The sequence below is a fragment of the Petaurus breviceps genome, unplaced genomic scaffold, assembly GCF_028583685.1.
Source record: "Petaurus breviceps papuanus isolate PSGF00001 unplaced genomic scaffold, PetGlider_PUasm1.0 171, whole genome shotgun sequence".
Classification (NCBI taxonomy): Eukaryota; Metazoa; Chordata; class Mammalia; order Diprotodontia; family Petauridae; genus Petaurus; species Petaurus breviceps.
This window is the reverse complement of record NW_027185754.1, coordinates 7,219,194-7,243,547: the sequence shown is the minus strand read 5'-3', so window position 1 is coordinate 7,243,547 and position 24,354 is coordinate 7,219,194. Positions and strand designations below refer to the sequence as shown.

Genomic DNA, 24,354 nt, shown 5'->3' with positions numbered 1-24,354 from the left:
GTTACTTCTTTGGTGTTATTTCAGAGGGACAAGGAGGTCTGCCCTAGTTCTCTTTAAACTCTTTATTCACTGGCTCATGAGCTCTGAAATTCTATCTTTGGAGGTGCATTCCTTTGGCAGTAGAGCATAGTATGTAGAGCTCTGGAAGGAGTCACAAGATGTGGGTTAAAATCCTGGCTCTGACATTTGCTTAGCTGTATGATTTGGGGTGAGTTGCTTGACCACTTTTAGCTTTGGTTCCTTTACCTGCAAAATTGTATTACTTTGAATATAGAAGATAATATGTAGTAAGTATACATAGTTATATATTAATATCAATAATTCATATTCAAATATATCATTTTAAGATTATATAAGATACATAATTAAGAATTATTCTTTCAAAAGGTCTTTATTAATGTCACAGAGGACATAGAATAGCAAAATTGCTTTGAAAAGTGGTTAATCGGAGGATGTCTCATGCAGGGCCCAAATGGACAAGGAACACCCTGTAGATGGGCAGGTCCATAGAAGCTCCTTTTTGCAGAGAACATTGCATTGATAGCATCAAGCTCTACAGCAACTCCTCATTGAGGGCTATGGTTACTTCGGAAAGATCAATTTAATGATGGTGGTGATGATGATGATGATGATGGTGGTGGTGATGATGGTGATGATGATGATGGCTATGAGGATGATGGTGATACAATCCCTGGGGAAGTGTTGTTTGTGTTTGTTGGTGATTGTCCTTTGTTCTTTTTTTTTTTTAAGCAATTGGGGTTAAATAACTTGCTCAAGGTTACACGGCCAGTTATTTCTGGGTGTGGTGCCAAGTATCTGAGCCCGGATTCAATCCCAGGTCATCCCGACTCTGGGGCCGTTACTCTTACTCGCTGAGCCACCTGGCCGCCCCGATTGTCCTTTGTTCTTGAAGAGGATCAATGACATCATAAGGGTAATGCCTTGACTTGCAAGTGGATTGGATTTAAGTGAGGCAGAGCTATGCAAAGTCATCAGCCTCACTCTCTCCTCCAGAGTCATCTGACTAGTGGTAAGAAATAGGTCAAGACAACTGGCAATGACCCCCCAGGAAATGGTTACACATTAAGGCTTATCAGGAAGCAGCTATGGTGGAGTAGAAAGAGGCCCAGATTAAGAGTCAAGAGTATTTGCTCTTCCATTAACTTATTGTACAATCTTGGACAAATAATTTCCTCTCTCTGGGCCTCAGTGTTTTCTTCTCTAATATTAGGGAGTTTGACCAGATAATAGGGTGGGTATGAGCCTAGTGTGCCACCTCACCGAGACTCAATGATCGCTAGGGCTCCATTCAGCTCTGGGGCCAGTAGTCAGGAAGGCCCTTGACCCCTGGGGTTGCCTCGTTTTCTTGTTTTGCCCTCTTTGGTCCCTCCCTTGGGAAGGGTGGCCAGAACCCATCCAGGTTTGCTCAACCAATCACACAGCATGTATGCGATTGGGAGTCACCAGTTCTAGTTCTACCAGTAAGACAGAGAATCACCAGGCCTTGCTGTCTGCCCTGTGGTAACCTCCTAAGGTTCTTCAGGCTGTACCTTTACACCAGGGCCTGTTGCCTGTTTTTGTATACTTGGAAGCTCAGAATGGTACATTTTTAAATCAAGTTTTATTGTATTATAAAATGTAAAAACTATTGAGAGCTCTCTAGGGATTCAGAGCTCTGGCTGTAGCATGCTGATCCCCTGCTTTCAAACCCCAGCATTGCTGTCTGATCAATTAGTGTAGCCCAAGAACCCCTGGCTCTTGAAATTGACCCAGTTGCTGAACCCTTAGGATTTCTGGGCCTTTCCATAAGACCTTCAGCTGAATTTTCTCTTACGGCCTGTGTCCCATATTTAGAGGGTGAGCTCTTTGAGCACAGGGATTGTCTCCCTTTTGCTTCTTGCAGCCCCAGAGCTTAGCATAGTTCTTGGCATATAGTAAACATGCAATAAATGCTTTTCACTCATTCCTTCATTTTGTGATTTTTATGACTTTCATTTCATTGTGAATGAGTTTATCAAGTCCTTTCTTAGAAAAGAGGTTTTGATAAGGATGTTTAAGGTAAGAGGGAGGACCATAGATTTAGGTCTGAAAGGGACCTTAGAGAGCACTGTATCTACCCCTCCCCTTCATTTTACAGATGAGGAAACTGAATCACAGAGAGGTTAACTGACTTGACCAAATTCTTATGACTCAGGTAGCAAGTGGCAGAACTGAGATTCAAACCTCATTTCTTTTACCTGCACCATAGTTCCAGAGGGAGCCACCATAGGAGAAAGGGGCAGGGAGAAATGACGGACTTCGCTGACACAGGTTTGAGTAGGGCTGGGATTGCCAACCAGCTAATATTTGGCTCATTTAGCCTACATTTAGTCACAGAAGCCAGTTGTTTTTCACTAAAGTGTCAACTTGTAGCTGGTTAGAGATTTTGTTTTTCTTGCTTGGGTCTTCTTTTGTTTTTGGTAATCTGAGGATTAATAATAATTTTTAGGGCCGATCTGAGTTCTGTTCAGTTGAACTCCAGTCAATAGAAGCGTTCTATAGATTGGTCTACCCAGTACAGGCTTGTCCCTGTTGTAACTTGCTCCTGAGAAGGATGTTGTCATGGGCCAGCTATGGAAGGGGTTACCCAGGCACTCCTAGAGGATGCTCTCTGTGTTTCTATTTCATGTGTGAATGTAACTTTTGCTCTGCCCTTCAGTACTGCTCCATCTGGCTAAAATTAGCCCGAATACATTTCTAAAGGGATTATGTCAAGGGGGCAATTAGGGGAATCTAAATGGTTATGCCTGAGTGGCTCTTGGGACACTTACCCATCTAAATGAGAAAGTAAAGCATGAGGCTCTTAATCTTGGGGTCATGAGGTCAAGCTCCATAGTGGGCTCAACTGTGTCTATTTATAGGAAGCTAAATGGGGTTTTGGAAAGAGCACTGGATTTGGGGGTCAGAGGATCTGGGTTCAAATCCTTTCTCCATGTGATCTAGGTTAAGCCATTTGACATCTGTGAGCCTCAGTTCCCTCACCTGTTAAAATAGATGTTTAGACTAGCTTATCACTAAAGTCTTTTCCAACTTGAGATCTAAGACACTGAGGATCATCACTTTTCACAGGCCCTGCCTGGGACAAGAAACCAAAGGAAGTGATTAGAAGGCAGTGGGGTCCAGGGTTGAGATGAATGCAGACTGAGGGGTCCCAAAACCCTGTCAATCCCTTTGAATACTTGACCCCTTGGAAGTGTAAGGATTATCATCTCTCTCAAATGATCCCCCACATCCTTGATGTTGTTGAGGAGTTTCTTGGTCAGGTATGAGATGGAGTTGGTTCAGGGTCTTATTACCTCTCCCACTTAGATTATTGCAACATTCTCCTAATTGGTCTCCCTCCCCCAAATCTCAAACCACTCCAGATCATTCTGCTTACTGTTTGCAAGTCATTCTCCTTAAGAGGAGATCTGAACATATGAATCCTCTATTCGATCAATTTTAGTGGCTTCCTGTTGCCTGGAGGATAACATATAAACTTCTATGTTTAGCTCTTAATGTGCTTCACAACCTGACCCCCACTTATTTTTCTAGCCTTATCGGACATTACTTTTCCTCCTGATGTCTGTGATCCAGTCCTACTGGTCTCCTCACTATTCTTCATATACTGTACTTATCTCCCATCTCTACACCTTTGCACTGGCCCTGTCTTCCATGCATTTCCTCTGCCTCTGATTCACAGAGTTGCTTCTTCCTTTAAGATACAGCTCAAGTACCATTTTCTGCAAAGAAACCTTTCTTGGTCGCCTTCTCACCTGCTAATGCCTTCCCTCCCAAAATACCTTGTATTTATTTGTATTTATTCATTTGACATTTATGCTGCATCTACTTTATATCTTCTTCTTGAACCAATCAAACATATTGCATCCATTTTGTATCTTCTTATATATATATCAAATATGCTGCATCTTTCATGCAAACTTCTTGTTTCCTTCATTATAATGTAGGCCCCTTGTGGGTAGGGATTGCTCCATTTTTTGCTCTTGGGTCCCTGGTGCCTATCACAGTACCTGGAATGTAGTAGGCACTTAATAAATATTTGCTGAGGGGCGGCTAGGTGGCACAGTGAATAGAGCACCAGCCCTGGAGTCAGGAGGACCTGAGTTCAAATCTGGCCTCAGACACTTAACACACAAAAAACTAGCCGTGTGACCTTGGGCAAGTCACTTAACCCTAATTGCCCTCCGAAAAGCAAAAAGAAAAATAAATAAATATTTGCTGAATGATGATATAGCTGCTCTGGTCCCTTCCACCTCTGAGATTCTATGACTCTGGTTCATGCTGATTCCTTTGTTCTTCACTGATTAAAGTCTTTCCCATCTTTCCCCCAACAGCTATTCCAGACCTTCTCTTTTCTTCCCCAAAGCATGCTACAATACTCCTCGTCCTTCATTCTCAAAGAGGAAAAATGACATCTCAGGAGGGTGACGTCTTGACTTGCAAGTGAGTTGGATTTAAGTGAGGCAGAGCTGTGCAAGGTCATCAGCCTCACTCTCTCCTCCAGAGCCATCTGGGTCCAGTGGTAAGAAATAAGTGAAGATGATGTTGACAGCCTTGGATGTCGAGGGATTCCTTGATCTTTTTAAGTTAAAGCTAAGGTCTTTCCCAGGTCTCAGTTTGTCTGAGGCAAAGCCCATTCAGTGATTAAGGGTCAGCTAAGAATTGGGACAAAAGATGTTCTTGTTTGCCATCACAAAAGAAACAATCTGGGGCCCCTCCCTCCCCCCCTCAGCAAAGGAGCTCATCTACTCTCCACAGAGCCCATGTGCTGTGAGTTTCTTCTGCTTCCCTGTTGTATACTTTAACAACTTCTAACAACTTCATCTTTGCTCTAGCCCCTGACAAAGCGTCTGCCCTTATCTGTGCCAAGTCTAACCCCTCTGCTTGTGCCTTCAACTTCATCCCCTTCTCTCTCCTCCAGAAACTTGTCTTTTTTATCATCCCCTCTTTCACCTTCAAAATGTTCTTTTCTCCTGACTCCTTTCTGCTTGCTTGCCATGCTCAGATCTCCCTCATTCTATCCCCTCAAGCTATCATTCTTTCTCTTTCCTTCATTTCACTGCCAACTCCTAGAAAAAGACTTCTATACTTCTTGTTCTCTCCCTTCACCTCCCACTCATCTCTCAAACTCTTACACGCAGAGGTGCTGCTTCCAAAAAGATCTTCCGCCTCTCTCTTGTCTCTCCAAATCTACATCACCAGCTCCTCCCAATTCAGGACTTTCTTTTCACATCAACAAGCCCATCCCACAGGTGGGATTAACAAACTCTGGGTTTTAACACAATCAATTTGAAAACCAAGCCAATACAGGGGAATCTTTAATTGCCATTACTATCACATATGTGTACCCCAAGTTTCTGTCCTGGACCCCTAGTCTTTTCTCTCTATACTCTCTCACTTGGTGACCTCATCAATTACAACAGTTTAAATATTATCTCTATAACGCTCAGTTCTATAGAGCAAGCCCTAGCCAATCAGTCAACTAACATTTATTAAATGCCTACTATGTGCCAGACACTTTTCATCCCTTTGTAAGGGATTCAAAGAAAGGCAAACAAACAAACAAACAAACAATCCCCCAAGTCCCTGCCTGAAGAAGCTCATCGCCTAATGGGGGGGGCAGCATGCAAACAGATATGTGTAAACAAGACATCTATAGAACAAATTGGGGAGTACTATCAGAAGGAAGGCCCTAAAATTAAGGAGACCCGCTAAAGGCTGGGAAATTTAGGTGAGACTTGAAAGAAGACAGGGAAGCCTCCATTTCATCCACATCACCAACTGCTTATTGGGCATTTCCAACTGGACATCTCAGATTCACCATGTTTAAAACAGAAGCCATTATCTTATCCCCCAAACTCACCTCTTCCCAGACTTCCCTATGGCTGTCAAAGACTTCACCACCCAAGTTATAACCTCAGTGTTGTCCTCAGCTCCTCACTTCTACTCACCACTCCGATCCAGCACAACTTCTCTAACATATGTCTCCTTTGTAGTCACACAGGCACCATTCTAATTCATCACCTCTTTCCTGGACAGATAGCAAGCACCCTAAATGTCCTCCTGGCCTCAAGTTTCTTCTCACTTCAATCAATCCTTTGCACAGCTGCTGAGCTGATTTTCCTAAAGGGCGAGTCTATGTCACCTCCCACCAGTAAACTAAACCAATAAATTCAAGTGGAACCATAAATTCTCAAAGATCAAATATAAATTCCTCAATTTGGCATTTAAAGCTCTTCACAGATCAGGCCCTTTCTATCTTCTTCAGTCTTCTTATACATTACTCCCCTCCTCACACTTTATGGTGCAGCTCTCTCTCTCTCCGTCTCTCTCTCCCTCTGGCTCTGTCTCTCTCTGTCTCTGTCTCTGTCTGACTGTCTGTCTGTCTGTCTCTCTCTTTCATCCTCTCTTTCTCTGACTCTGTCTCACTTTTTTTTTTCTTTTGGAGACATTTGAGGTTAAGTGATTTGCCCAGGGTAACACAATTAGTAAGTGTCTGAGGCTGGATTTGAACTCAGGTCCTTCTGACTCCCGGGCTGGTGCTCTATTCACTGTGTCGCTTAGATACTCTGATCTATCTCTATGTCTTTGAAGTGGCTGTTCTCCCCATACCTGGGATACTCTTCCTCTTCTCCTCTGCCTCTTAGAATTCATGTTTTCCTTCATGTTTCAGATTCCACTTGAATAAAACAAATCATTTCTGTACAGCTCTCCATTATTCCCTCTCCCTCCCCATGAACAATTCTATGCCTTCTCCAAACATCCCTGTTCATGTGTTGAGTCTTTGAAGGTTGTCCCTATCCTTGGTCACCTGGTATCACAACCTGGGAGCAATTTTCCAGGCTTTAGTCTCCTTCACCCTACATAGCAAATCGATTTCCAAACCCTGTCAGTTATACATCCATAGCCTCTGTCTCCCCTACTTTCACAGACTAGGTTCATCTAGGTTCAGTCCCCTGTCAAGTGCTGCTTGGACTGGGGAGGCAGTGCGGTACAATGGAAGGTGCACTAAATCTGGAGTCAAAAGTCTTGGGTTCAAATTTGTGCTCGAATATCACTGTATGAATGACCTTGGACGAGTCACTTCACTTCTAGTGGCTTCAGTTTCTGTAAGATGAGTGACTTTGATAAGATGACCTTTAAAGTCCCTTCCAGCTCCAAACATATAATTTTTCTATTTTAGTAGCCTCCAAATTGGGTTCTCGCTTCCAGTTTCTCCCCTCTGCACATCTATCCTCTGCACAGCTATCAAAATCCTCCTCCTAAGCATGAGTTGGCCTTTGCCTCTTCCCTGATCCAGATGCTTCAGGGACTCTCTTTTCCCTTCAGGATAAAATGCAAACTCCACAGCTTAGCCTTTAAAGCCCTGCACAGTCTGTCTCCAGTCTACTTTTCCAGACATTTCACAATGCTTCCCTTCATGATCTCTCTGTTACAGTCAAACTGATCTCATTGCTGTTCTCCAAATATGGCATTCCCTCTTCTCCCTTCTTGCTTTTACTGAGCTGTCCCATACATCTGGCTCCTCCCCTCTACCTTCCAGGCTTATTTATCTCAGGGCTCACTTTGCACAAGAAGCCTTTCCTGATCCCCTTAGTTATCTGTGGCATCTCCCTCAAACTATTTTTATTTAAACTTCCCTGAATAAATAGTGTGTCCTCCCCAGTAGACCATAAGCTCCGGGAGTATGGGGATTCCCCCCACCCCCTTTGTATCTCCAATGTCTAGCACAGCACCATGTACATAGCAGGAGCTTAATAAATATTTGTTAACTTGAATGAGAGCTTTTTTTTTTTGGAGGGGGGGAAGGCAGGGCAATTGGGGTTAAGTGACTTGCCCAAAGTTACACAGCTAATAAGTGTTAAATGTCTGAGGTCAAATTTGAACTCAGGTCCTCCTGATTCCAGGGCTGGTGCTCTATTCACTGCACCACTGAGCTGCCCCTGAATAAGGTTTTCTTGTTGCAAGGAATTGTAGAGATCATCTAGTTCAACTCCTTCATTTTACAGATGAGGAACCCAAGTCCCTGAGAAAGTGATTTACCCAAGGTTGCATAGAGAGTAAGCGGCACTTAGTTCTCTTGACCTTGTACTGAGCCCCAGATGCCCACCACTTTTCTCAATAACCAGAAGGATGACATTAAGAGTATTGCCACTACAGTTACAGGGGCCACTGGACTAGATTGGTCATCACGCTTTTGAAACCATGACTCTACTACTCCAGTGGGCCCATGAACTCATTGGGTATTTCCAATACCTGATGCAATTTGCAGCAATACAGATCTGAACCACTTCATGTATCCCCATCCTGGGTGCTTCTTATCTATGTCGTCCCATAATTCATCCTTTATCTCTCAACTTCAGCGAGATGGTGTAAAGGAAGAGAGCTGGGCCTGAAGTCAGGAAGATCAGAGTTCGAGTTCAGATGCTTATAGTATGACTTTGGGAAAGTCACTTAAACCCCCATCTTCTTCAGTTTTCCTCCCGGGGCTGATATGAGATAATATCTGTATAGTGCTTATCAAAGTGCCTGGCACACAGTAGGTGCATTAATAAATGCTTGTTTCCTTCTCTTCTTTCCTTTTTCCCCCCTAATAGTTCTAATGACACAGAGATAGAATGTGACTTGCCCAAGGTCACACAGCTGGTAAGTGGCATAGCTGGGATTCTGATCCAGATTTTCTACCTTTCCACTACATTGTTATACCTCCCTCCCCCAATGTTTTTCCAGAGTGTTCTTTACATCTGGTAGTTCACCTATTGCATGCTGTGGAATAGGAGAACACTCCAGGGGTAGGACTCGAAAGGGGAGAGAGCCATGAAAGTCTTGTTCTATATTCATTTGGTTTGAGGCACATAGAAATGTTTTCAGAAGCATGATACTGGATTCTAAGTCCTGTTCCAAACTCCAGCCTAGGAGTACTCCCACCCCCGGTCCCTTTCAATTCAATTTGATTCTGAAAACATTAAATGCCTCTTGTGTACAAAGTGCTGCCTCAGGAAGTGGGGATATAAAAACAAAACAGGAAACCATTCTTATCCTCTCGGACCTCACATTCAACAAGGGAGTCTGACAAACGAGTGAACCTGGGATCTTCTTGTAGACATCTCCCCCCAGAAGGCAGAGCACAGCCCATCCACACCTGTCTCTCCTGTGTGGCTTTTGCCCATGTCTTCCCGTAGGGTCCCTAGAAGGTGTCCAGTCAATGTGCTAGGGGCCTTCCTTGACTTTTCCTGATATTTTGCAGATACCACTAGTCATCTCTCTCCATCACTGTATCACTGGGCCATCTTTCCCCTTCAGATATCTCTGTGATGACATCCCTTCTCCAAGGGCTCCTTCATGATTCCATGTCACCGGTATGTTGCAGGCTGCTCACATCCATGGTACCCCTGGCCACTGACCTTTGGATGATCCCCTACTTTAACTCTTCAGTGACTGTAATGTTCTGTGGCTAGCAGTCATCTGGTAACACCAGAAGAATATTGATATTAAGGAGGTGAACTTTTGTTCCTAGGTCAAGCTTATACAAATTAATGTAATAGAAAGTTAACATAAAATATTGATATAAAAGAAAGCTGAGGAGGGTAGCTTTAATAACTTGGAACTTCAAGAAGGAAAAAGAATCTGAGCTGAGCCTTGGAGAAAGACAAAGATTCTGAGAGGGGAGAATAAGGAGGGAGTCAATTCTATGTCTGGGAATCGCTTGGAGGAGGCTGATCCTCCTACAGGAAGACTAATTTGGAGAATACTATTAAAATAGACCAGGAAAGAGCTGCAAAGGTGCAGTTGTTTCAGCCATGCCCAACTCTATATGACCCCATTTGAGATTTTTTTGGCAAAGATACTGGAATGGTTTGCCATTTCCTTCTCTAGCTTATTCGACAGCTGAGGAAACTGAGACAAAGAGGGTTAAGTGACTTGCCTAGGGTCACATAGCTAGTATGTGCCTGAGGTCAAATTTGAACTCAGGAAGATGAGTGGTCCTGGCTCCAGGCCTGGCACTCAATCCACTGTACCACCTAACCTTCCCTGGTGGTTTTACTAGATGACCTTGAATATCCTTTTCAGTCCTAAATCCGAAGATGATGGCTTGAGCTAAGCTGGTGTCCATGTGAGTAGAAAGATGGGCACACATGTGATAGATATTCTGTGGGTAGAGATGATAAGACCTCATCCATTCTGAACATCCATCCTCTCAGAGTGCCTAGAGTAGAGTTGACTAAGAATGACAGTTTCCAAAGTGCTGTTCTATGGCCATTTGAAGGTGTAGGCCATAGAGCATTGGTCCTCACCCTTTTTGGTGTGATGGACCCCTTGAACAGTTTGGTGAAGCCTAAGGGATCCCTTTCCAGAAGATTTGTGAATATATAGAATAAAAGACATAGGATTACAAAGAAAGTCAATTATATTAAAACACAGTTATCAAAACATTAAAAGAATATAAAATAAGCTCACAGATTCCAGGTTAAGAACTCCAGCTTTCACCAATGGGCCCCAACCCCATTCCTGGAAGGCATTTGGAGGGTGTGGGTGGGAAAGGGTGGAAAATTCCAGTTAAAGTAAATTTTGCTCTCAAAGAACTTGATCAAAACCTCATCCCCTTCTCCCTCCTCCTCCCCCCAGAACGCTGACCTGCTAAAAATGTTCAAACGAGCTAATAGCGCTTCCAGCTCCCCCAGCCCTGTTCTGAATGCATTACAGGCTCATTTATTTTTACTGTTTGGCCCATTATTTGATAGTTCTTTTAAGAGTTACCAGTTTTACTTGGGTCCTTTTGATCAGTGGGAAAAGGTACAGGAGGCCGGGAGGTGGTGCAGTGCCTGTGCCTTTGAACTCTCCAGGCCTTAAAGCCTGTAAGAATATTTTCTCTCTCAGCTCTCCCGGGCTCCTGGCTGCCTGAGAAAGGGAGATGAGAAATTGCCCAAAGGACAAATGGAAACCAAAGGCGCCACCATCTGAAACTCACAATCCAATTGATTTGGGGGGAAGGAGGGGGATTTTAAAAAGGTATTAAACATTTAAATGTCAGGGCTTTCTAACCAAAATTCTTTATTTCCAATATTATTTTATACCTTTTGTGTTTTTAATTTTCCCCCCCTTTTCTTCTAGATCATTATTTTTAGGAGACCACTTGGACACTTCTGAAACCAGGAGATGCGGCACCGCCATCTAGTGGTTCTTGGGTTTATTGCAAGGGCAAATAAACAGCCTGTGTTTCCTATGTCAGGGTCTCCTTTTCCCCAGGCCCTCACAAAGCACTACCTTGGGCAATTCTGGAGCATGTTAACGACTTGAATGCAGAATCTAGGCTTAGTGATAGTGGTGGCGACATTCACAAATGATAGGATCATAGATTTAGAGCTGGGAGAGGCCTTAGAGGTCAAAATTAACCCAACAACAGCCCCCCAAAGGGATCATCACGCTTTGAATTTAAGTTGACCAGTGATAAGGAACTTTCTCCCTCCTGAAGCAGCTCATTTCACTTCTGCTTAGCTCAAATTGTCTGGAGGCTTTTTCCTTACATCGAGCCTAAGTCTGAAACTTCTACCCGTTGTTCCTAGGTCTGCTAGTAGGGGACAAGTACAATGAACCCTAAGATCTTAAACTAAACCCAGCCTTTTCAGAGATTATTTCCCAGCTGCAGAAACCAGTCTTCCTAACAAAAATGCCACTAGAACCTAAGGAACTGCAGAGAAAAGCTCAAGATGAGGGTTAAAAAAAGAAAATATTCTTTATAGCGTTCCTTCTACAGCACTCAAAGCAAGTGACTTCAAAAGAATAAAGTTAATTAAAAAACCTTTTAAAACGAGATTATACTTTTATTCATTCAGTAAATATTTTTTAGTACCTTTATGTACTTAGCTATTCTAGGTCTTTGTTGAGGGACTGGGGGTGGGGGTGGGGGAGAAGGATGAATAAGACAGTTCCTGCCTTCAAGATGCTTACAATCAATCTATCTGGGGAAATAACACTGGTAAGCATTAAAACTTTAACGAAGGGGCAGCCAGGTGGCTCAGTGAGTAGGAGCACTGGCCCCAGTGTCAGGATGACCTGGGGATTGAATCCGGGCTCCAACACTTAGCACCACACCCAGAAATAACTGGCCGTGTAACCTTGAGCAAGTTACTTAACCCCGATTGCTCATTAAAAAAAAACAAAACAACTTTAACGAAGGTGCAGGGCACTGTAGATTATGGTATAAACAGTATGTATATATACATATACTCGACATATATATGCAATATATACACACAGATTGTACCATTTATAATTATATACATATATAATCATCTTTGTCCTCCTCGATGCACATCAAAGCACATTCCTTGCACTTTTTTTCATACTTTTTTAATACATTTTGTCTAACTTGGAATGTCCTCTCCCCTCTAAATTCTATCTATCTTTCAAAGCCCAGTCAAAACTCACTGTCTCCAGGAAACTTTCTTGGACCACCCCAACCCACTCTCCAAATGCTTAATTCCTACATACACACATATACGTATGTGTCTATGTGCATATGTGTGTATTGTTTGGTATATATCACTGTATTGTCTGGGATATATAATATATGTGCATATATGTATTCACACATACACACATATGTACATATGCATGGTAATTAAGCATTTGGAGATAGGGTCCACGAAAGCTTCCTAGAGGCAATGAGTCTTGAATTAGACTTTGAAGGATAGATAGAAATTAGAGGGGAGAGGACATTCCGGGTTGGATAAAATGTATGAAAAAATTAGAGTGCAAGGAATGTGCTTTGATGTGAATAATGAGAATAAGGATTATCAACAGCTGGGTGAAAGCAGAGAAATAAAGTCTTCATCTTATTACCACTGTACCCCATTGCTATGGAACTCTCTCCTCATTGGCAGAGATGGTTGCCTGCCCTGTGGGAGGTACAGGGTGGAGCAGCAAGAGTCGGAGAGAAGAAAACTCCAGTCTCTTCAGCCTCTTTGGGCACTTCTGGTTTCTAATTTCCAGAGAGAAGATGGACAATGCCAATGCCACTTTAGGCTGCTAATGTCTGGGAGGACATGGGAGGAGCTGGCAGTCTCCAACACGTCCCTATCCCCAGCTTGCTACACTAGAGACTTCAGGCAGCTTCTCCTTGGGTGAGATCTGGGATTCATTCTCTTGGTTGAGCCGAATGACCTTGGTCCCCATGGGAAAGCTCCTTTACTCTGTATTGTCTAATATATTCTCATAGGTATAGCTGATATATTCTCACATGTATACCTCCTGTGATTTCTGTTTTACTACCAATTTGGTTAAATGAATTTTCTTGGCTAAGTGCTATGCATATTCATTGTGAAAACTGGTATTTGATAGGAAAAGATATAAAGCCTGGGGTCTTCCTCCCCCCAATAATGATAGATATGGTAATTAGAAGTTAGTTTGTACCTGATCATATACCCTTGACTAATAATATTTGAGTGAGCAAATAGATATAACTCTAGCCTGATAATACCCTCTCTCTGAAGACAGTGAAGTGGCCAGATTTCTGGCCCCGCTTCCTGTTTCCTATCCTGGCAGGAATTAAAGTCTCTTTTGGAGAAGGGTAGGGAGAGAAGAGTCTATTTTGCCTTCCTTTGAGTGACAGACCCTTGTTCCACATGGACCCTTACAACACATGAGGGCCTTGCTACATATTGAAACTTTCTATACTACTAAGACTTTCATAGATTTTAAAGGATTAACACTGTTTTATTTAAAAAAAATTTTTTTTGTTACCTTGTCAGCTCCTGGACTCTGCTACAAAAGTTAATTGGTTTGGTGATATCTTTTTTGGCAATATTCTCCTAGACATAGCCCAAGAGTCAAGGGGTTACAGCTATATTGCTTTTAATTCATTATTTTGAAAGGGCTGTGAGACTAGATAATCTCTAAATCTCTTCCAGTTCTTATACTCTAAGAGTCTGTGAAGGAAGCCTCTCTTCGCTCTTGGGGGTATCACAGGATCAGAGACGTTTGAAGGAATCTTAGAGGCTGATTATTCCAAAACTCTCACATTTTACAGATGAGGAAACTGAGGACCAGAGACATTAAATAATCTAGGTTCATAGGATAATAGACCTTGTGTTGGAAAGGACCATGAGGACCATCTGATCCAGTCCCATTTTACAAATGAGGAAATTGAGGTCCAGGGAGATTAAGTGTCTTGCCCAAGAAGCAGAGCTTAGATTAAACTCCATATTCTCTGGCTCCAATGGCTTCCATGGCACCATGATCCTTCCTGTTAGCCTTTATGTGAAAGGGTCCTTTTCTGCATGTGGGCCATGGGTTTTAGCTTGTAGTCTCAAGTCTGAGCTCATCAGTTGGTCTGTCCTCTCAGTAGAGTAGGAGGTAAGTGAGGTCAGCTTATGAGATTTACGGGTAAGGGGATAGACTTTGGATCTGACTGGAAGTGCTTGGGATTAGTCACTGTGTGGGAATATGGGAAGGAGTCAAAAAGATAAAAGAATTCTAATGGAAAAATAAAGCCTACAAATCTATGTGGTATATTTTCATGTGGTTTCTTCAATACTTCCATTCAGGAAGCACCATGAGCAAGTCAGCAAAGATAAACCAGGCCTCATTTAGAGGATGTCCAGATCCAAGTCTGTGGACTATGTTTCTTTTATATCCCTAGTCTGAGGCCTCTGGGACCAAAAAGCCATAGATTCCTTTACAAAGTTTGCTGTTCAAAAGGATGAGGGATACATACATATTGGTCATAAGGAGAAATGGGTAACTGAGGAACAAATTGTGAGGTGGCAAAGGGATGGGGTAGTGAGCAAGATGGGAGTCTTTGCTGGCCGTCAAAGGACTTTGTGCCTCCCTTAAGAACCCCCAGTTGGTTTTACTCCAAGACCTATCAAAGAACATACTGCCTGGGGGGCAGCTAGGTGGCATAGTGAATAGAGCACAGGCCCTGGAGTCAGTAGGACCTGAGTTCAAATCCTTCCTCAGACGCTTGACACACTTAACTAGCTGAGTGACCTTGGGCAAGTCACTTAACCCTCATTGCCTTGCCTTACCCCTCCCCCCCAAAAGAGAGAGAACATGCCACCTGATCCAATGGAAAGCAAACTGGAATTGGAATCAGAGCATCTGAGTTCAAATTCTGGCTCTGTTACTCACTACTTATGGGGCATGGGCCAAGTCACTTCCCTTCCCTGACCTCAGTTTCCTCATATGTAAAATGAAGAGGTGGTTCTTAATGACCTCTGAGGACCCTTCTAGCTCTAAACCTATGATCTTAGCTAGAACACTCCATACATCTATGGATAGAGGCTGGAAGGATTTTGAAGGCCCTTACTCTTCCCCCAAAAAATGTTCCTTTCCTCTCACTACATAAACAAACTCATTTTGTTTCATTTGTTTAGTGGGGGAAATGGTTCCCTGTCATCCTCTGGTGGGATGGTAGTTCACAAGAACTAATAATTATTGTATGATGTGGAAGATCACAGGATTCCCTGTAAACAAGCCATCGCCGTTCAGAGAGAAGGAACATCTTGCCTGCATATGTTTCATTAGTAACAAGGCATTCCTCACGGGCTTCTTTCCTTATTTCAAGAAATGGGATGCACCGAATTAGCTTCCTAATGGCCCAAGTGGTAACAAAATGAGATGGAATGGAGCCAAAGTTCAATGGATTCCAGTACAGAGAACCCCTTTAGGAAGTTGTTTGGTCCCATGCTATTTACATTTGTCTTAGCTTAATGTGGCATAGCTGTATTGAAGAGGTGAGGGCCCAGAGGGTCTAACCTGGGTGTATTCTAGATTTGAACGCACCCTGAGCTTCCTCCCTATGAGGCTGGCAAGGGAGTTGGGGGGCAGGTTTCTCATCAAGGCTGTTTCAATGCAATTCCCCTTAAATTCCATTCAGGTTAACAAGTATTTATTGAATTCCTTCTTTGCGTCCAGCTCTGTAACAGGTGCTGTGAGGAATACAGGAAGTCTTCCCCCCTACCATCAGGGAGCTTATGGCCTGGGTCGAAAGCCCATGTAAAATATCCAGCAAGAACTGAAGGCAACACTGTTTGTGAGAGGTGCTGGAGGAGACTGGAACCATTACTAAGTGCAGAAGTAGAGGGCTGGAGAGGTCAGGGAAGGCTTCCCAGAAGCAGGACTTAAACCAATGGTTTTACAGATTTATTTAGGTAATGAAAACAAAAGGGCACAAAACTTAAGGAATAATGAAGAGCAATAAGAAACAGGAGGGAAACAATCAGAGAGGGCATTGTTAATATGCATGCAGAAGAGGTGTTTGCAAATGGCTTTGGAAGAACATAGTGATGTATCTGCCATCATCTGAGCTGGAGAAGATGCTCTAAGAATCACCTATGGGGTGGGGGTGGGGGTGTAGAGGGGAAGGATTGAGTGTTTTCAAGAGCTCCTGCAGGCCAGAAGCTAGGACACTTTGAGTTTGGTTTCCTGAAGCTGTCTTTTGAAGTTGGTCCCTTTTCTCAGAGCCCTGAATAATTCTATTAACTATGCACTGGGCAGTCTGGTTGTTTGGTGGCTGTACTTTTAGGGAGAGAGTAAGGAAAGCTGTGAAAAAGTGAAGGCATTGGCAAGGTGAAGCTGGTAAGTGGCAATCCCTTTTCAAAACAACAATAAAAAATTACCGTTTGACAAGCTGTTTGTGTTGTCATTCAAAAAGAAAAGGATAATCATTTCCACAGGCAAAGAAACCCTTCACAAAATCCCACTTGCTGTCCTCTCTTGAGGCTTACTGAGCCTCAGACTTGGAGTCCAAAATTTTGTTTTGGACAGTCTGTCTGCCAAAAGAGTTTGAGTTTTGTCTGAAATATCCATCTACTTAAATTCAAACTGGGAATTTGGAGACAGACAGAGAGAGACTGACAGACATCAGGTTGCTTGTTCATCCTTTCCATTTCACGCTATGGATGTCAGCATAGCCCTGGACACCTGACATGCTCTCTCTTCCACAGCTGCTCACAACCTGCCCACATCAGGAGCTGAATGGGGTCAAGGGATACAACTGATGGTTTATTTTAGGTGTTCTTAACTTTTTTTTTTGGATAGTCTGGTAAAGCCTATGAACTTCTCAAAATCATGTGATTAAATTAATAAAATAAAATTCACAAGAAATCAATTATAATGAAACAGTCATTTAAAAAGAAATTCATGGACCCCAGGGAAAGAACCTCTAATATAGTAGAAAGGTCATAGCATTCAAGAGCCCTAAGTTCAAGTTCTCATCCCAAGAAAGAGATGTTGGGCAAATTATACCACTTCTCTGAGCCTGTCTCCTCATCTATTAAATGTACATAATAATGTTTATACTGTGACCCAATTTGAGGTTTTCTTGGCAGAGATACAAGAGTGGTTTGCCATTTCCTTCTTCAGTTCATTTTACAGATAAGGAAACTGAGGCAAATAGGGTTAAATGACTTGCCCAGGGTCACACAGTTTGTATGTGTCTGAGGCCAGATTGGAACTCAGGAAGATGAGTCTTCCTGACTCCAGACCCAGTACTCTTTCTTTCCACCATGCCACCTAGCTGCCCCAACTACCTCATAGGTTTGCTGTAAAAAGACAAAGCTTTTAAAGCTGCCTTCCTGTCTTGCCCCTTGATCTCCAGCACACTCTCTTTGTTCTAGCAACAGTGGCTTTGTGTATGACACTCAATGTCCTCTCTCCAAACTCTTGTAGTAGCTGTAGCCCATGCTGGAATGCTCACCTTTGCCTCTTAGTTTCTCTTACTGTCTTCAAGGCCCAATTCAGATCCCGCTCACTCCGGGAGTTCTCAGTCCCTCCAGCTGCTATTGCCTTATATGTACTCGGTCTATATCTTTTGTCTATCTACCTGTTATCTACCTGCGTGGTTCTATGTCATCTCCCTTACTAGAGTGGGAACTCTGAGTAGAGACAGTATTTGTCTGTCTTTGTATCCCCGGTGCTTGGCGTGGCTTCTGGCACATGGTAAGTTTGAGAAATCCTTGCTGACTCAATCTTATTTGACTGCAAAGCTATACAGAAATGTGGGCTATTATCATTATCATTGTACTTAATGTAGGTATTCTCGGACAGCCAGCTCTTTCAAGGTGACCCCTCTGGTAGGGACCTTCTGGAGCTGGTTTTTTTCCAGTCTCTCCTGCAAAGACACAAAGTCCTTCCCCAGCACGTAGGCCAGATGGATCATAGCCTCCAGCAGTGGGACATAGTACTTATGGCTAGAACGGGCCTGCAAGTGGAGAAGAGCCTTCTCCCCAACCTCCAAGGCCTCTGCAGGGCGCTCCAGGTCTCGGTGACACACTAGCATGGCACACAGGGAAGGGATCACCAGGGTGGGGCAGTGGCGGGTGAGTTTCTCCAGCAGGGGCACCACCTGCATAAAAATATCCAAGGCCTTGACATACTGTCCTGCCCTGAGGCAGCCATAGGCCTCCTTCAGCTCTGCTCTGGTGAGGAAATCGATGAACTCCCTGGAGCGGCGGACACACTTGATGGAATACAGGAGGCTCAGGTACTCCTTGAAGGCGAGTTTCCTCTCACTGATCATTTCCTCTGTGAAGTTACCTGTCAGGTATTTCTTGGGGAAGATGATATCTTCAATTTCTTCACTGAAATTCTTCAGGAGGTTTTTGTGGAACACCTCAAAGTCTGAGTACCGCCTCTCCAGGACGGCTTTGTTGCTGTCAAAACTCCCTGTCTGGATGACGATGATTTTGTACATCTAAGATTAAAAAAGGGAGGTGGGGGTGGAGAAGACAAATTATTTAACTCCGCTCCAAATCCAGTGTTAACTAGGAGTTCTCAACCTTTCTGGTATCATGGACCCCTTTGGCAGTCTGGTAAAGCCTATTGACCTCTTCTTAGAATAATGCATTTAAACACATAAAACAAAATGTATAAGATTATAAAGGAAAACAATTGCACTGAAATACAGCTATCAAGATTGAAAACTAAATAACCTGAATTAAAGAAATTTTTAAGACAGCCCATGAACTCCAGGTTAAGAACCCCTGCTAGACTGACACTTGACATGGAAATCCTGGTCTTATGATGGTTTTAATAATTAATTTCATTGAACATTTTCAGTGATCTGAACTGGTCCCTGACACAAAAACCCATCTTTTCAGCACCAGAATTATTTTAGTGACTCTATATGGCTGAATGTTATACAAGACCCTATAAAGAATCAAACTCTGTGGGGAGCCCCAACGACAACAAAAACACACATCCTAATTAGAAAGAGATTGTAGTTTGTTACAAATGATGACTTGTTCAGTCCTTCCTGACTCTTTGTGACCCTATTTGGAGTTTTCTTGAAAAAGACACTGAAGTGGTGTGTCACTTCTTTCTCTAGTTCATTTCACAGATGAGGAAACTGAGGCAAACAGGGTTAAGTGACTTGCCCAGGGTGACACAGCTACTAAGTGTCTGAGGCCAGATTGAAACTCAAGACGGTTAGGTCTGACTCCAGGCCAGGCGCTCTGTGCACTATGGCGCCACCTAGCGACCAATGATGACTTGCTCATGAGAAATAGCATAGAAGGCATCTTCCAAAGGGCATGCATGACAAGAAAGGGAGATGGGCTGTCCATGGAGAAAGACCAAGGGATAACAGCTGCATAACCTCCTGGTGTCCGTGACATAGGGAAGGGAAAAAAAAATAACTCTTGGAGGATCTGTGAAAAGAATTTCACAAAATGAGAGGAATTGCGATCTGTACCTCTGGATAAAATGCCATAATGAGAAAATCACAGATCTGCTGAAGAATGAAAACATTTGATTGGAGCCTGCTTTTCCATGTATGCGACCTTCTAGTCCCTTGTCCATCTGTCTGGATTTGCAGAGACCATTCACCATGGCTGAAAGGTACTTCTTCCTCACCTCACCGCTTTTTTTTTTAGGAGGAGGAAAGGCAAGGCAATTGGTCTTAAGTGACTTGCCCAAGGTCATACAGCTAATAAGTATGTCAAGTGTCTGAGGTCACATTTGAACTTGGGTCCTCCTGACTCTAGGGCCAATACTCTGTTCACTATGCCACCTAACTGCCCCACCTCACCTCTTATCTTTTAGATTCTTGAGTTTCTTTCATGTCTCAACTGAGCTGCCATCTCCTATAGGAAGGCTTGTCTGATACCCTAGTTTTTAGTGTTTCCTCCTGTTACTTTCTATATACTTGCATTTAGATATTTATGCGAATGTCATTTCCTGTCAATCAGAGGCAGGCTCCTTGAGTACATCTATTTTTTTTTCTTTGAATCTCTGGTGCCTACCATAGTGTCTGGGACATAGTAAATATTTTTAAAATATTTTCTGCATAAAATTTTAATTTAATAGTTAATTACTATGTAATGAAAGTGATAGTAAGTATAGATGTGCTTAGTAAACCTTAAAGTGTTAATATGTATGTATGTAATCATTATTGTTTGAGGTGGTATAGTAGAAAGTACGTTTTCTTTGGGTATTCTTTCTGACTGCCCCCCAGGTGTACACAGTATGGGTCTAATAAATGTTTATTTATTGATTGAAAGGATGTTTAATTACCAATTGCATTGAATTCTTCACTATTATTTATAGCTCTTATCTCCCTAACAAAATTATAAATTCCCTAAAGGTAGGACAAGGATACCTCTTCTTAATATGGGACTTTATAATCTGAAGGAAGAAAAAGGCATTCACACATATCCCATAGGATATAATGCACACTGAAAAGTGTGTTATATGATAACACTGTTATTCCCACTTTAAGGTGAAGAACTTGGGGCCCAGTGATGCCCACAGGTAATGGCAAAATCAAGACTAGGAGCTGGCGGAGGGCACTAGCCACTTCTGTAGATCAGCTTACCACGTATTTGGAAGAAAATTTTTTTGCGATTCTGGTGGATGCTATTTCAAAGAGCAGTTTGACTGGTTTGCAGTGACATTTCTCATTCCTCCAATATTCCTGGAGCTCCTTAGTGGTCATGGAAGAGTTAGAGCCTGGGTCACTGCTGGAATCTGGAAGGATGGCATTATTAGTGATAAGTACACCTGGGAGAAGAAAGACCGTTGCCCTGTGGATGTGGGAAGATGATGGGACCTCTGTCCTGGGGAAAATCTCACAAGGGTTAATGAGAAGTTATTCATCAGTGAACTAACATGTCTATCCTCTATTTTTAAGGAATCATAGGAAGAGTGGATAGGGAATTAGAGATCTTCTAGTTCAGCCCCATCATTTTACATAGAAAGAAAATAGATCTCAGAGAAGTAAACAGTCTTGGCCAAGATTATACAGCCAGTTAGTGGCAGTCCCAGGGCTAGAATCTGGATCTCCTTCCTCCTAGGCCAGTGATCTATTATATTCTGCTGCCTCAGAGATCTACCTGTTCTACCCTCTACTGAAACCATATGTCTCTTCTACAATAATCTCCCCAAAATCATCATTCAGCCTCTGCTTGAAGACTTCTACCAATGGGAAACTTATTATTCTCCAAGGCAGCTCATTTTACTTTTGATCAGTTGTAATATTTAGGAAATTTTTTCCTTATCCTAAACTGTAACCTGCTTTCCTCCTTGGAAATGGTTCCAAATAATCTAATACAACCCCTCATTCTATGGGTGAGCAAATTATGTTTCAGAGAGGCTCCAGGTCCTATAACTAGGTGGGGAGGGGTCTGAAGAAAGGAAACCAATAAGCCAATTGTATACAGTACCAATGCCTCAGGCATTTCTGGATTTAGATGCTTCTCAAAAAAGACAACTGTCTTTTATCCACATTAATGCTAATAATAATTTCTGCAAAATTTTCCACAAAGAAGCAAAATAAAAAGGGAGTAGTGCCATAAATATCCTAGATTAGTGCATAATGCAAAAGTAATTTTGCATTTATCTTTCAAATGCAATATGACAGATATAATTTATATTGTGTTTGCATATGTATATATGCATATGTATGGTATAATAATGTGATATCTCTATATATGTACATGTATACACACATCTATTGCATATATGTATGTGTGTATATATATATATACACTTACAATAGATCTGACATCATAATTTGGGGTCACATTAAGTCAGTCAATAAATATGCTTTAAGCAATTATTATGTGCCAGGCACTGTGCTAAGTACTAAGAGGACAAAGAAAGGCAAAAGACATTCCCCATCCTTGAGTAGCTTGCAGTCTAATGGAGGAGACAACATGCCAACAAATCTGTATAAGCAAGTTATATACAGGATGAATAGGAAAAAATCAACAGAGGAAAGAAGGAAGGGTGATCAGGAAAGGCTTTCTGTAGAAGGGGGGATTTTAGCTGGGACTTAAAGGAAGCCAGGAAAGTTGGAGGCAGAGATGAGGAGACAGAGCATTCCACGCATGAGAGCTAGTCAGTGCAAATGTCCTGAGTCAGGAGAGAAGAGGGAGGATATGAGGGATGGCAAGGAAGCCAGTGTCACTGGATCACAGAGTCTGTGGCAGCTGGGGGTAGGGGTGGGGACAGCGCTAGGTTTGGAAGGGCTTTGGACACCAAACAGAAGACTTTATATTTGATCCTGAAGGTGATAGGGAGCCAGTGGAGTTTATTGAGTAAGGGGATGACATGGATGGACCTGTGCTTTAGGAAAACCACTTTGGTGGCTTAGCGGAGGATGAGCCGAGGGGGGAGAGACAAGGCAGGTAACCCAACTAGCAGGCTTCTGAAATAGTATGGGCCTGAGGTGAGCAGTCTACATCAAGGTATTGGCTGTATCAGAAGAGAGAAGGCAGTGTATTCAGGAGCTGACTGGGATCAGATTGGATACGTCAGGGTGAAGGACAGTAAGGAGCTGAGGGGACTGGGAGGGTGGTGGAACTCTTGATAGTAATAGGGGAGAGTGTAAAGGAGGAAGAGCTTGGAGGGAGTAAGTTCAATTCTGGATGTGTTGACTTTAAGATGTCTACAGGACATCCACTTTGAGATGTCCAGTAGGCAGTTGGCCATGTGAAACTAGAGGTCTGCAGAGAAGTTAGGGCAGATAAAGAGATATGAGAATCATCAGCATAGAGATGATAATTGAACCCAGAACTGATGAGATCCCAAAGTGAAATAGTGTAGAGGGAAAAGAGAAGAGGGCCCAAGACAGTGGAGCCCTGTAGAACACCTCTGGTGAGCTGGTGACCTAGATTAGTCCAGCAAAAGAGACTGAGGAGTGGTCAGATAGACTGGAGGAGAATCAGGAGAGAATAGAAACATGAAAACTAGAGAGAAGAGAGAATCAAGGAGAAAAGGGTGATCAATAGTGTAAAAGGTCTAGGAAGGATGAGGATTAAAGCCCATTCAATTTGGCAATTAATAGAGTAAAGGTAATTTTGGTGCAAGCAGTTTTGTTTGGATAATGAGGTCAGAAGCCAGACTACAGAAAGATAAGAATGAGAGGAGATGAGGGGAAAGAGAGGAAGTTTTCTGAACCAGTTTAGCTGCGATAGACAGGAGAGATATGGGACGATAGTTAGCAGAGATAGCTAAGATCCAGTGAGGGTTTTTGAGGATGGTGGAGATATGGACATGTTTGTAGGGAGTAGTAAAGCAGCCAATAGACAGGAAGAGACTGAAGATAAGTGAGAGTGAAGATGCCCATTGAAGGATCAATCTGCTGGAGTCCTTAAACACACGCCAGTTGATAGCAGGGGAAGATGGGGAGGAACGCATTGGGTACCAAGATAGGCCTGCTCAGGAAGAACCTTTCTGCCACAAATGGTCCCTCATTTATGACAGGAAGTTGTGCTCCCTTCAGAGGGGCTCAAAGTTAATGAGATGAGGGAAGAGAAGGAAGAATCCTTGGGTTTCTCCAATCTCCTGCCTGTTCTGGGAGGTTTACAGCAAGTAACCTACTCAAGTCTTTCTCTGGTCTTGGGCTGAAGGTGTCAGGATAGAGCGGGGCTGCTGCTCCTGCTTCACTTTCTGTTGTCTCTCTCTGATGGGCGTCAAGATGACTGTTCCAGCCTGAACTTCCAGGGAGCTGGTCATTCTCCATATTTTGTAGGCTGCCGTGGGCACAAGAGACAGATAATGGTAATACAAAGGCTAGAAGAGAAGAACTAAGGTTTTCAGGGTCAGAGACCTGTTTACATTCCTCCTGCTAGTAGAAAGGGGAAAATTGGCATCATCGCCTAAAATAAAGCATCCTATGATGCTTTAAGATTGATAAACATTTTTATACATTTTCTCATTTAATCACTCACAACGACCTTATGAGCTAGATAGGTAGATGGGTGGTGGTAGTAGTAGTAATAGAAGGAGGAAGAGGAGGACGAGGAGGAGGAGGAAGAGGAGGAGAAGAAGAAGAAGAAGAAGAAGAAGAAGAAGAAGAAGAAGAAGAAG

General features: G+C 42.8%; 1 protein-coding gene across 1 annotated transcript in view; it reads right to left on the bottom strand.

The window, feature by feature from the left end:
* Positions 1-15,948: 15,948 nt before the first annotated feature.
* Positions 15,949-24,354, bottom strand: part of SNX20 (sorting nexin 20) — an 11,285-nt gene continuing 2,879 nt past the window's right edge. Inside the window, exons 2-4 of the mRNA XM_069082521.1 lie at positions 23,866-24,017; positions 20,858-21,009; positions 15,949-18,736 (exon numbers count right to left, since the gene is read on the bottom strand). Of these exons, the coding sequence (XP_068938622.1) occupies positions 18,068-18,736; positions 20,858-21,009; positions 23,866-24,007 (963 nt within the window). The 5' untranslated portion in view covers positions 24,008-24,017 and the 3' untranslated portion in view covers positions 15,949-18,067. The remainder of the gene's footprint in view (positions 18,737-20,857; positions 21,010-23,865; positions 24,018-24,354) is intronic.